Below are 14528 nucleotides of genomic sequence, written 5' to 3' on the forward strand. Positions count from 1 at the left end.
ACATTCTACTTCTAAGTTGTCCCCAGTTCGTTGCACAAATTATCTGAATTAATTTGGTGCCAGGAAAGACCAAAACTTTTTTTTTTTTTTTTTAATTTAGATTATATAAACTATGAAGGCAGGGAAATGAATTTTGACTGGAGGAGACAGAGCTCATTTTTTAAGTTTTCTTTGGGATCCATGAAAGTGGTAATCACTTAATCACTTCATCCAAACAATTTTAAATTGCCTAAGTAGCTTCCCCCCCCCTTACACCAATGCATGCAGCATGAGGAACAAGAGAAGCTAAAAGCCTTGGCTCACTACCAGAGCTACAACACCATCATGTGAGACTTGGTGGGAAGGGTCCTGTGACTGCTGTGCTGCATAGACAGTCCTAGGCTCTTCAGGAGGGACAGGCAGGGCAACTACTATCTGTAACGGAGAGCCTGAGCTGAACGGAGCCTGGAGTTGGTGATGACATGTTTGAGAGCCTATGGGTAGTGAAGCAAATAAAGCAGATATCATTGTGGGAGTCTACTATAGACCACCCAGCCAGGATAACAACAACAATGAACTATTCTATAAGGAATTAAGGGATAACTCCACATCAGATGCACTTGTCCTTATGAGTGACTTCAACTTGCCAGATGTTAACTTGGAATGTCACATAGTTGATAACAACAGGCCCAGGAGATTCCTAAAACACCTTGGTACACCTTGGAGGATAACTTCTTGGTACAGGTAAGGAATAGGAAAGGTGCCCTCCTAGATTTGTAGCTTGTGAACATAAGAGGGTATCATGGGTAAAGTGGCAATTGGCAGTCATCTTGGCCACAATGACCATGAAGCAGCTGAGTTTAAAATACTTAGTGAGAGCAGGAAAACCATCAGCAAAACCTCAACCCTGGATATGGGGAGAGCAGACTTCAGGCTCCTCAGGGAAATAGTTAGTAAGGTCCCCTGGGAAACTGCTTTTCAAGGTGTTGGGGTCCATCAGTGCTGGTTGCTTTTCAAGAACCATTGCTTAAGAGTAGTGGAGCAGGCAATTTAAAAATGTTGGAAGTCAAGCAGGTGGGGCAGCCGTCAAGCTTGGCTGAGCAGGGATCTTCTAGAGCTTAGGTAGAAAAAGAAACAGGGATTTTCTTGTGCCCTCCAGTGATTTGCTGAGAGGAAAAAGGAAAATCCATGGCAGAAGCTACAAACACCTATGAGTTGTTGAAACGCCTTTGAGTTGTTGACATAACCCCTCACCTATAATCATGAATGGCAAATGTTATTTTCCTACCCATAGAACGGGTAGAATGCTTAAAACGAAATCCCTTCCTAGGCATATGCCTGTCTGGATATATGAGGAAATTATTGTCAAATAACTTATCCAGGACAAGTTGTAGACCCTCATAGTAAAGTGAATATGGGATACTGAAATGTCTCGTTTGAAATCTTAGCCAAAATTGACTAGTAAATGTACTGATAGCTGACAGCATCCTACCCTAATGAGGAAAGATTTCCTGTACGTGAAAACTGAATGTGCTGGTAAAGGAAGAAATGCAGATGACTAGAAGAATTTGCCTGAAGTCTGCTCCTTATGCATTTACCTGCCAAACAAGACTGTGATGCCAAGTAAGAAAAACATAGCTTAGATAAGTTCGTAATACATCTCCTTTAGAAACCTATTTCGTAATCTTTCCTTGATAAACAACCTCCTGAGGAGACACCACCCAGTATTGTTTTGGGGTAAGTATAAAAACTGAAGCTGTATTTTTGATTTTTCCAAAGAAAGACTCTGTAAGAGCACACAACCACACACACCTATCAGTGGCTGTCAAGGAAACAAAAGGGAAGACTACAACGATGTATTTGATTCTTTTCCTCTTCCTCTCCTTCATCTATAGGAAACTGAAGCAGCCTTCATAATGGATATGTGGACCTTAATATGAAGAATCTTTGTTATCTTCTGAATATTATACTATTCAATTAAAAACATACATAGCTCATATTATCAGTTTAATCCATATATTTAGAGTGAGCAACAAGAAGTTCAATGAAAGCTAACTAATATAGCTAATTTGGTAATTTAATACAGTACCTTAATACATTTGACTGAATTTTGGTATTGATAAACTACTAAAACACAAATTTAAAAAAGCATGAAAAGTTTATAGAAATAAGAAAATAAATTAGAAACTTACTGTATGCATAGGTTCTCAGAAGGAATGTATTTCTTATTCCTACAAAATTGTTTACATTCAAGTCAAACTCCACGCAGCTATTGGGAACGAGAAAATAAAAAGAATTGAGTGTGATGGTATTCAGTTCCGAAGTATTTATTACCTTCTATTACCTGTTACCATTACCCTTTACCTAACAAGTGACAGGTGGAGAAACACAACTTAAATATGGTAATATTTTAAAAGCTTCCACAAGTAGTACTTGTCTGCAAGTAGTTAAAATCATCTGCTTTGTCTGCAGTAGTTAAATTATTTGTAGACTTGAATTCCATTATTATCAAAATGCAGCAGTATTTTTTGTATGATGAATAAATAGAGACAGAAATGTAGACCACTGCAGAACTTAATATATTAACTAATAGTTGGAATTTTAAGAAATCTCTCTCTCAAACAATGCCTATTATTGACAAAGCAGTAGATATCTATGTTTCCATTTATATATCCAGGCCTCATTCACACAGCCTTTGTCTGAACATTCCTTTGGATTTTCTTGAACTACTACCATAAGAGCATCCTATCAGGGCATATGGACTTGCAAATGTTTAGTTTGCTCAGATATTCCTTGATGTAATCAAAATATTCCATGACCTTTCACCAAACAATACATATCTTCATTGATCCAGCCTTTCACCGTGGTCTCTAGGACCTAAGAAACCTGAAAGTTGCTATTTGCCTCTGTCTTTGCCAACAAAGACAGAGGCAAAGAAGGCATTCAGTACCTCAGCCCTTTCACTGTCCTGTGTAACCAGGTCCCCCATCTCAGTCAGCACTAAGCTTGCATCTTCCCTAGTCTTTGTTTTGACACTGATGTACTTAAAGAAGTTGTTGTTGCCTTTTACATCCCTTGTACGATTCAATTCCATTTGGGTTTTAGCTTTAACAGCTTAATCCCTGGATACTCAGATAAAGTCTCTGTATCCCTCCTAGGTCATCTATCCTTGCTTCCACCTTCTGTAGACTTCTTTTTCGTGTCTGAGTTTTGCTAGGAGTTCCTTGTTCATCTACAAGGCCTCTGGCATTTTTACATGACTTCCTCTTTGTTGAAATGCACTGCTCTCGAGCTTGGAAAAGATGATCCTTGAATATTAACTAATTTTGTTGGGCCCCTCTTCCTTCCAGGGCTCTATCAATAAAATAGAAATAAAAGATATCCTACTATTAGTTCACATCACAGAAACTACATTAGGTGCTTCAGGCCATCAAGTAAGTACTCTGACTGTCACTGCACTAGCCTTATACTAGCTGTACAATTTTGCAATTCAACTTAAATACAACACAAAAAACAAAGACTTCAGTGGAATTACTCATACTGAGAGCACATACATAGAGTATTTTCATGTGTCAGTGTCCAAGAAATTATGTTGAGCAGACTACTTGCCTGACTTTATCCCTGAACTTCACTATTGGCACTTTTGCTCGAATAAGCTGAGGTCGTTCAATGTAGCATGCTGAAAGGGAGAAAATATCTCAAATAAGTTTCATGCAAGATACTTATCTTAAAAAAGATCCTAAGTGGAATGAAACTGATGATCTATGGCAAATAGTAGCTTATTAAATTTAACAAAAATATTCTCCGAAGGGCTGCACTAAACTAAGTAACCTTTAGCAACCGCAGCGAAAGTGCTATCTAGGAAAGAGTGTAAAAATGCACTAAACATCAGAGAAAAACATTTGTGGAATTTTTTTTCTGCAGGAAATATATTCAAGAAATTTGAATATATGGAATGCAGTTCTACAATGCCTTTGATGAGAAGTACTTTAGTTGTAATAGAAATTACAATTTTCTATTATAATTTTTACAACTGAATAATTAAGAGATCAAAAAGAAGGGAGCAAGAGCACACCTATCCAAGATGGTCAGATGCCTGCATTATGTCATATATTGCAAGGAACACATTATTAGCTGCACATTTTTAATTGCATATAATTTGCATACTGTTGAAATTATGCATTTTACTAATCAAAAATACTAACTATGTAACATAATATATCTTCACAATGCACTATTTATGCTTAAAACTTCACTTAAACTGTTTCTTTGACTAATAGAATATATAACAAGAAAAACTTTTCCTATCAAATTAATCTTGAACACAAGGAATCGGATTTGCAGCCAAGACATTGGTTTCCATCAAAGATGTGATAGGCTTTATTTACCATTCACGTTAATGGAAATAGGACATGCAATAAATGCACGGTCCCAGGACTGCACCTCAGATGATTATCCTCTGAGTATCAAAACACACACTCAGTCAGTGCCTGACTACCCAAACCTACTAAACTCTTCCAGATCCATCAAGTGCCAAACACATCTTTGCACTTTGCTACTTGAAACTGCTGCATCAGTCATATTACCTGTGATTTACCAGTTCTCCACAGTATCTCGGACTATACTTAGCAGTTACCCATAATTGCAAGTAAGAAATGGCCAAAGATAACAATGGAAAAGACAAAGAAAAAGCACATCTTGGCACAAGCTTGGGCAAAAAGCACAGTTTGAGTCATTTCTTATACTGGAACTTCTAGGTCCATTTGTATTTAACCACAGCTAAGTTTAGATGATATGCTCAGGTTTGTTGAAACACTACTGTGTAATGATCAGTTATAACAAGTTTTTTTTTTTTTTTTGAGACTTTCTTAAAGTGTTATATGTATATACATATTTGGACAGATTGACCTGAAGTAATCCTTTACTTGGGATTCAAATGCCTTGTATGATCCTAAGCAACACACAAGGAGACACCAAAACAAACAAAAAAGAATGAATCTTACTAACTCAGTAATTTTATAGGAGGACTTACAACTGGTATTTGAGAGGAACTCTGATCCATATTCACTGAATGTACCATGTAGTACAACTTAAACAAGTGTCCCCTATTTCCAGCTGTACCCAAAGCCACATCCAAACATCTCTCCTATAACATCCCAGAGCACTTTTAATGTAAAGCTATAGAGCTGTCTTCTTTCCTTTCATTACCAATTTTAAGATAAAGATGCCCAAAACATAGCCTATGGGAGACAACTGTGAGCATCTATATGCATACCACAGCTATTTAACTTAACTTACTATAATGTTTCTCAACAACCCTTCAGATATTAACTGCATTCGTTCTAGTGGCAATCCACTTCAAAACGCATCCTTGTCTGCAAATGCCTCCCAACACTTGACAGGTACTTATGTCAAATTAGTTGGCTAAGAAAAATAAAAAGCCAGTCCAATTTGTTTCCCAAGGGTGAAATAGAGCAGATAATGACAAAAGGTACCTGATGTTTTACTCTCAGTGGCTCACACTGATGACACCAGTAACAGAATCTCTACTGTACATAAACAGTAGATTGCTTCTTCCCTGGTATATGTAACTGCCACAGACACAGAATGGGGAATTTTGAAATATAGGGGATCTTTTATAATTCAAAGAACTGGACAAAATCCTTTTTGAAGTAGGAGGCTTTCACTTTCCAGTCAAAAACTACCCCCTGAGAATTCTTCATCTGAAGGTAGCCTAAACAACAACTTATAAGAACAATGAATTGACCTGTTCCTCCTGTATATGCTGGTACTGCCAACTTTTAAATTTTCTTCACTAGGCATGAAAGTTAACTATTTCACTGGTATCAAGGCTCAAAATAGAAAGTTCTACACAGCCTACTGCAAGTGATATCTTTACAAATTCTTAAGAGTACTGTCCACAGGAAGGCGCTCATTCTAAAAGAGTAGTAATAACTCACTAACACCAAAAAGAAATCCACTATTCCTGCCTCCAACTCCTTCAACTGTGGTCCATGACTCAAATTATTTGAGATCCTACCCGTACTTGAAGTCTAGTAGTTTGGAGGGCAATGCTTAGGTTTTTCTATCAGTACCATCATACAAGATAAGTAATGATTTACTAAATATTTTAACTTCGCTCCAAATAATATTGTGATAAGATGGTAGACAACAGGCAAGTAAACAAGTAATTCTAACTGTGCATCAAAACTTCTTCCAAAACTGCCAATAGTCTTACCACCTCATTGTAGCTTGGAACTTACAAAGTTTAGTACTGAAGAGTTTTAGGACTAAGCTGAGCACATGCCTCGCTTCTGTCTTCTGATTTACCTGAAATATAATACTAAAGTTAAAGAAAAACATTGCTATCTCTCATTTAAATGTTCCTTATTCTTATACAATAAGCATGACTTTACTTTTCAAATTAAAACAACTATCAATTCTCAAAGTAAGACACAAACACGCATGCCAACACATTCCACAGTCTACATACACATTTAGTGTGGCAAAAGCCAGACAGAACAATTCATTTCTAACATGCAAAGTAACTATCAGACATCCACAAACTATAGAACTTGAAGGAGAATTAGCCCTACTTATACAAAAATGTAGTAATTCCTTTCCTGCCTCCTAACTGATGTTCCAATTATTTTAAAATTATGCTCTAAGTGTTTTTGTTCCATCAATACTCTTAATTCCATCTATTCTCTCAAAAATTCTCTTACAAAGATACTTAAAATATTTTGCATATCAAATTGCTTCTTACGCCTGCTCACTAAAATCAGTGTTTAAGAGTCTAAATAATAAAATAAGAAAGTTGTTCCTGCATCTAAAAAACGAGTTAGAGTTCTTTAAACAACTTTCTTCATGATCTTGGCAACCTACTTGTGTTTTGTTATGCTTTGTCCATTTGTGAAATGAAGACAATGTTTATTTTTGGAATGTTCTGTTGGGTAGAAGGGTTTATAGGGTTAACTTACTAACTGCAATGTTATGGGAGCCATAACTCATAGCTATCACCAGTGCAGAAATATGTTATTAAATCAAAAGAACTTGATTGTTTATCCTCATTTGAAAAGCTTCCTTCATAAAAGCACATACATTTTAAAAAGTTATTGAATATGAAGTGCTTAAGTTATTAGAGAGTGCATCTAACAAAAGGTCTTTGTTCTAATTGCAAATATATTTTAATTAGAATCATAGAATGGTTTGGATTTTAAGAGACCTTACAGATCACCCAGTTCCAACCCCCTGCCATGGGCAGGGACACCTACTACCAGACCAGGTTGCCCAAAGCCCCATTCAACCTGGCCTTGAGCACCTCCAGGGTTTGGGCATCCACAGCTTCTCTGGGCAACCTGTGCCAGTGCCTGACCACCCTCTGAGTGAAGTATTTCTTCCTTATGTCTACGCTATATTTATCCTGTTTTAGTTTAAAGCCATTACCCCTTGTCCTATCACTGCAGTCCCTGACAAAGAGTCCCTCCCCAGCTTTCCTGCAGGCCCCCTTTAGGTACTGGAAGGCCACTGTAAGGTCTCCCTGGAGACTTCTCTCCTCCAGACTGAACAGCCCCAACTCCCTCAGTCTGTCTTTATAGGAGAGGAGCTCCAGTCCCTATATCATCTTTGTGGCCCTCCTCTGGACTCTTTCTACTAAGTCCATGTCCCTGTTGTACTGGGAGCCCCAAAGCTGAATGCAGCACTCCAGGCGGGGTCTCACAAGAGCAGAGTAGAATTACTTACTGGTTCATCTTTAACCACCAAGCATAAGTCACCATCGCTGCTACGAGTGCCAAATCCATTCAGTGACGACCCAACCAGAAAGAGTCTACTCTCTGTAACAAGAGAACCACAGATTAAAACCTGATGTGACGTGTCAAAGTTTAGAGGAAAGAACTGTGAATATCAACAGTGCTGAGACAAGTAATAAGTAATCAAAACATACGTGGAAAAATTCGCTGAATTTCCCTCTGGAGTTCTATTCTGCAGAGCTCTTTTTTGTTCAAATCACAGGTCTGTTGCTGACATACTTGAAACAACTCCAATACCTGCTGACTTAACTTGACACACATTCAAAAAGTAAAGATAAAGGAAGTGAACATTCTTTCCTGTTGCCATTATAAGAAACAGAAAACTGCATTTGAAAAAAAAGCCCAGCATTGTTTCATGTTCTCTGTTCTGCAGTGCAGAGTTTTAGTTTTCTTGAATTCATCCTGAACGCTTCCCCAGAAGAAATTTCTGTGATTTTTTTACATTTAAATTTGCTTAATCTGATTTAAAATGTCTATCCACAAGAAATAATTGTTGTCCCACCAGTACCTGCAACCTTTCAGCAAATAAATAGTAGAAGACCAGAAATATGTTCTGCTGACTATAACGTCAACTGTTTTCCTACCAGTAACTGGGACAAAAGTAAACACTGAAACTGACTTATGTTTTCTTCATTTTTTTACCCAAGGCAAACCATTAAATAAGTGGTTAAATCTTTAGTGAAAGCAGGTATTTATTGTTTCTCTTTAACACCACCACTGGCATATGCTATGATCAGACTAAAATCTTTTGTCATGTTGGGCAGATAAAATATTAAGACTGATTAGCTACAATCCTTTTTTTTTTTTTCTTCATAAAAAAAGAGCTTATCTCCCATTGCTTGATTATTTTATGAGGATTCTCCTTGCCCCCAAATCCTTGATAAATTTCTACTGTTTCTGGAACAGATGTAGATTTCCTGAAATCAATGTGAAAATCAAACAGCACAAGCAAACAACATGCCTACCCCTAAAAATGCTTCAAATGCCTAGGACCTGGCTGCCTAGTGGCAACTACATTTGTGATACTCCTCCTAATGGCAGCTCAGCAGTAAAGACCACACGACACCATCAAAAAACCCTGATGAAATGTGAATGGCCTCCCTCAGCAATATCAGACCCCACCTACAGAGAAGACAGATGTCAAACACAGGCATAGAAGGAGATTACCTTATCTTTGGCCTCAGGAAGTGTGGTTTCTGTAACATATAGAAACGAAGAATCTTGCAAGGGAGGGACACATACACTTAAATCTGGTACGTAACGTGTGTTAAGTGGAGATGAAGTTGAGCTTGGAAAGGAGTACGTATGTTCTTCTGGTAAAGGCACTGCTTGGTTAACTACAGTTGTTTCACGATGAGGTGAATCAAACCGCTGTCGTTTGACATTATATCGAACACTTTGCTCACTTTGTCTCCTGAAGAAAAAAAAAAAGAAAAAAAAAACAGTAATTCCTCTATCTTGCCAGCTCCAACCTATGACTAAAGAGTAGTTAGTGCAAAGTACAAATACTAATGATTAAATTATGTGACTATTTCACTAAAATCAAGTGTTATTCTACAGAACAAAAGGCATGTCCATCCTAGATAGTAGGTGAAATAAACCTGGAACGGGAAGAGAGAACACAATTGCAAAAGTGCAGCTACAATTGAAGTGAACTGACACAACCACAGCTACAAAACAAGAGTATTTATATTAACTTTGAAATTAAATGTCAAATTCAGTTAATCAGGGCAGCTAAGAAAGATAAATGCTAGTCATACTATTTTTGTGACCAACTACTTTTTTATTATAAACTATACAGACTATTTAAATGTCCTTTTCTTTAAACTGAAATCAACAGAAGTGCAGTGAGAAGTTTTGTGAATTCTGAATACCCCCTGATGTAAGTTCACTAGGGGGGAAGTGAGAAAGTTTTCAGAATAGTCACTCAAAACGTAGCATTTGTCTGTGTAGGCTTACTATATAGGCAGGAAAACATGTAATCCAGGCAAAATAAGACCACTATTCTTTTGACAAATCAACCTAATAATTCTACTAAGTCACACGTGTCATAATGTTTCATTTTGAAACACAAACTTGTGCTTCTTCATTAACTCATTTGTCAAGAAATTCATATACCTTGTAAGACACATAGTGATCTTATTACAGACAGCCCCTTGGTAACCAAATGCTTCATTAAGAAAAAATTATAATGAGAGCTGATCAATGGTTGAATACTGTGGTCTATCCATAGTACAGCAAATATGAGAGGATATTCATGTTTTGCTTATATATCAAGTATTGCATATAAGCTTACTAGTACGAGGTTATTCACAATTTTTTTTAAAAAAAGTGAAATCCAATGTTCATATGTATCAGTGAATTAGTTATTTATAAAACTACAATTATTCTTGCAGCCAGAAAAGATAGCATAAACATTGTTTCGGGATCTGGGCAGACAGTACTATTAATTAAATAAAAAAAATCACTGAAGAAACCTCAAGTCACCATTTCAGTTACCAAGTTTGAGAGAAGTTCTGCTAACATTGCCTACACTCAGTCTTAAAGGAACTCACAGCATAATGCTAAATCAAAACATGAAACTGTTTCAGTTTATTTTAACTGAAAAGAACTTACATGACTGATCTTCAGCAAAAATACCTTAAGAAGAGTTGACTCATGATCTACGGATTAACTAGTGGATTGCAAAACTCTTAACATAGCATAGCTTTCCATAAGCCAAGGTGGTCAAGAAAAAAAAAAAACAAAAAAACAAAAAAAAACGCATGCTGCATGAATTCAGGAAATTCTTTAGTTTGTGAGATGCCTATACACTCAACTGTCACTTAACTCTGTGTTTTCAATTGTACTTAATTGTTCTTAAATCTGTTAAATCTGGTAGAGAAACAGCATATAAGAAATAGTCATGAAGATAGATAAAGCTTCACCTGAAACAGCTTGTTCACAGAATTAAAAGTTGTGCAAATACATATGAACTACTGTTTCTAAAGTCATAAAGCAATTCTTTTCTAAAACATTATGTGAAAATAAAAACCACGCTCTTACCTGAAATCCCTCTTCCTGTTACAGCTAAAGTAATTAAGTTATGTAAATTCACAACACAGAATCACAGAATGGTTTGGGTTGGAAGGAATCTTAAAGACCACATAATTCCAGCCCCCCTGCCATGGGCAGGGGCACCTCCCACTAGATCAGGTTGCTCAGGGCCCCATCCAGCCTAAAGCCCTTACTCCTAGTCCTATCACTCCACTCCTTAACAAAGAATCCTTCCCCAGCTTTCCTGTAAGGCCCCCTTTAGGTACTGAAAGGCCAATGTAAGGTCTCCCTGGAGCCTTCTCTTCTCCAGCTGAAGAACTCCAACTCTCGGCTTGTCCTCATAGGAGAGGTGCTCCAACCCCTTGACCAACCCTGTGCCCCTCCTTGGGACTCTCTCCATGTCCTTCTTGTGCTGGGGACCCCAGATCTGAATGCAGCACTCCAGGTGGGGTCTCAAGAGCAGAGCAGAGGGGCAGAATAACCTCTGTCACCCTGCTGGCCATGCTGGTTTTGATGCAGCCCAGGACTTGGTTGGCTTTCTGGGCTGCAAGCTCACATGGCCGGCTCACGCTGAGCTTCTCTTCAATCAACACCTCCAGGTCCTTCTCCTCAGGGCTACTCTCAATACATTCTCTGCCCAGACCAGTATTTATCTATCTATAGATACACATATATATAAAATAAACTAAGTCTCTCTCTTACTTGTTTGAAAAGTAGCTATATTGTTTCCATAAAATTACTCTTAAAAAAAATACATATACACCTGAATTTAGCACTTTCTATTTGAAAAATAAAACATTACATAATTAAGCAAAACCAGAAGAAACATCTACCATGTCATCAGTAAGACATCACAATTCCCCAGAACACTGAAGAGTTTTAACTTGACAAATTAACAGGAAGGGAACACACATTTATTGACACAAACCCTCCTCTAGTCAAGCATATACAGATTATGATCTGTTTTTGCACTAAAAGCACTGAAGTCACCATTCTGTAAGGTCACAACTGTTGAAAAGAAAAACTATACATACTAAGTCCCTTATGAAGACTAAAATTTCTCAAAAGCAGATACAAGAATGATTTAAGAGCCATGACATGGCCTGTTTCATCAGAAAGTTTTATTCACTATTCTTGAAATTTCTAACAAAATTCAACTTGCGCAAAAAATTGGTGTTAGACAAACATCCTCATGGGTACAGTACAACCATAATTAATCAGACACACCCACACCCACTTTCCCCACCATCTTACTTTCTTCCTCGGAATGACACAGGAGCAGAAGATGTATGTACTGGACTGCCATTTCCATAAGTCAATGTCTGTGGTGTAACAGCAGTTGCAAGGTTCCAACCCAACAGAGCCCTGGAAAGACTACAGTCCATAACTGTTAATTCATGTAGCAACTCCTAAAAGGCTTTTTACAAGTTGGTCATATTTCTGTGCATTATCAACTCTAACTATTGCAATGACGTTTGTTGTGCAGTATGCACAACACAGGAGTGCATTAAAACTTGCAAGCCAGTAACAAATGACACAGCTCTGTTTTACACGACACCCTTCTATTTTGTTCCTAATACAGTTTAATGTTAAAAACATTGAAAAATACCCTCCATTAGCAGAAATTCTTCTAGAACACTGTAGCTGTATTTTTCAACTCACTCCCTTATATCAAATCTGACTGTACTTACGCAGCATTCTGAAAGTTGATCTGAGCATCAATAATTTGCTGGTTAGAGAGAAGAGTAGGTGGTATATTTATAGGAAGCTTGTTGAAAACAATATTCTGTTGTTGATGTTTTGGATGGAAGGGTGGACAACCCAAGTTGGAGGAATTTGCGAACATGCTCCTTTTCACTTCAGGTGAACATGTATCGTTTTACCTACATTCAAAACAAACGAACAAACAAAATTAGGCAACAAATAACTACTAGTTACCTTTTAACCTCTTGGATTTAAAATTTGGAACTGTTTTGAATATATCTTTATGTATTGCTTAAAAGAATTGTAATTCTGGGCTAGTTTTATCTCCTTTCAGGACAAGATGCAAAATAAAAATACTATATTCTCCAAGTTTCACACTTTTAATTGACAGTTGAAGTTTCTTCAATTGTTTTCTATTCTAGGTTTCTGTTATATAAGAACCCTACAAATAAACAAGGTGTGTCACTGGCAAACACAGTTGCTCGTGATTAACCTTAACACCTTGCATAAAACGATTTACCCAATTAGTGCAAACTCAAACACAAGAGGAAGAAGTTTGTTCAAAATCTTTTAAATGGAACATTTAGAAGTCATTAGAATAACGGCAGTGATTTTGTAATTATTATACCAAAAACTTTTATCAAACCAATGCTATAGTAATACAAGTGGAAAAAGTGCTACAGAGTAGTCAAAGTTTAGAATAAAGTTAACGCTTTTAGATTCTCTCAATTATCAATTTATATGTATATAAATACACTACATATATTTAAATATTAAATTTGAACTATATGCATAGATGTAATAGAATGTATTAATAGTTACATTAATAGCCATTCTGTCATACTCTGAAATAAAACCAGCTATTCCTAATTTTGTTATAGTAAGAGCTCACTGCTACCCCTGTCTCGATGTTTTCTTTCACCTACCACTGTGAATTGCTGTCGTGTTCTGGCCTCCTTGGACAGCTCCTACTATCGCTGCAGGCAGCATCAGCACAGAACCTACACAAATAAGATACAAGGAGTTTATTTGCTCCACAACGACATGCCTTGCTTCTTGCAAGTCAGACTCAGTGATTCTTGTGGGTCCCTTCCAGCTCAGGATATTCTATGACTCCCGTGATGAGAGTCCACACTAGTGAAAACCTCTTTGTCTCCCTGTCCCTGACAGTTACGTGCTGTCTGAATGACGTTTATGTGCAGCCCCAAGCCCATAGAACAGTACAAACCAACACACACACGGAAGTTGTATTAAGGAAGTTAGTAGACCGTGTAAGGATTCCAGCGAGAAATTCGTGATTTGCTGAAGGGACCTTTCAGAGAAGCAAGTCCCTTAAGCTTCCCATTTCTAGCACAGACGGGCAGCACAAGGGCTGTTAACACCCCTCCTCTCGTCTCTAAGCACCCTGGGCACTTCGAAGGCATTCTCTGTGGTATACATAAGGGGTTGGTTAACATCAGTAGCAGAACTGTGCCTCAGAAATCAGGATTTAATTTAGCTCTGAGAGTAATGGGTTTTCAACCTTTAAGGTCGTAAAAACCAAGAAAAGGAAGCATATCAAAAGCAACGAAGGGAACATTAAACACAACTTCCCCCACTCAGAACCCAAAACAACACCGGGCTGCCGTCTCACGGCAGCTATGGCAGCATTTATGGCGACATTCCGGGCCGAGTACCTCGAAGGAAGTCGCAGGGCTCTCCAGAAACAGGCTCACGAGCATTACAGGTCCGACACCCTTCCTCGGGCGGGCACTTCTTCCAGGCGAGCGCGTACTCCTGAGGGAAACAAACGAGCAGGCGCTGACACCTCCCACGGAGCGAGCCCCCCGCGGCCCTCCCGCCTCACCGCGGACCGGCCGAGGCCACCCGGTCTCCCCCGGCGACACCAACCCCTCCGCACGTTCGGGCCGGGTGGGGTGAGGGGGCCTCCGTGCCTCGGGCAGCCGCCTCGCCTGTGCTCCGCGTCCGGGCGCGGTAGTCGGCCGGCTGCGCGAGCTG

General features: G+C 38.3%; 1 protein-coding gene across 1 annotated transcript in view; it reads right to left on the bottom strand.

The window, feature by feature from the left end:
* TENT2 (terminal nucleotidyltransferase 2) overlaps window positions 1–14282 on the bottom strand; it is a 36992-nt gene extending 22710 nt beyond the window's left edge. Inside the window, exons 1-10 of the mRNA XM_035310317.1 lie at window positions 14207–14282; window positions 13457–13531; window positions 12518–12709; window positions 12081–12200; window positions 8958–9204; window positions 7925–8039; window positions 7723–7814; window positions 6243–6309; window positions 3589–3658; window positions 2172–2248 (exon numbers count right to left, since the gene is read on the bottom strand). Coding sequence (XP_035166208.1) covers window positions 2172–2248; window positions 3589–3658; window positions 6243–6309; window positions 7723–7814; window positions 7925–8039; window positions 8958–9204; window positions 12081–12200; window positions 12518–12672 — 943 coding nt within the window. The 5' untranslated portion in view covers window positions 12673–12709; window positions 13457–13531; window positions 14207–14282. The remainder of the gene's footprint in view (window positions 1–2171; window positions 2249–3588; window positions 3659–6242; window positions 6310–7722; window positions 7815–7924; window positions 8040–8957; window positions 9205–12080; window positions 12201–12517; window positions 12710–13456; window positions 13532–14206) is intronic.
* Window positions 14283–14528: the final 246 nt, after the last annotated feature.

The sequence above is a fragment of the Oxyura jamaicensis genome, chromosome Z (genome assembly GCF_011077185.1).
Source record: "Oxyura jamaicensis isolate SHBP4307 breed ruddy duck chromosome Z, BPBGC_Ojam_1.0, whole genome shotgun sequence".
Lineage (NCBI taxonomy): Eukaryota > Metazoa > Chordata > Aves > Anseriformes > Anatidae > Oxyura > Oxyura jamaicensis.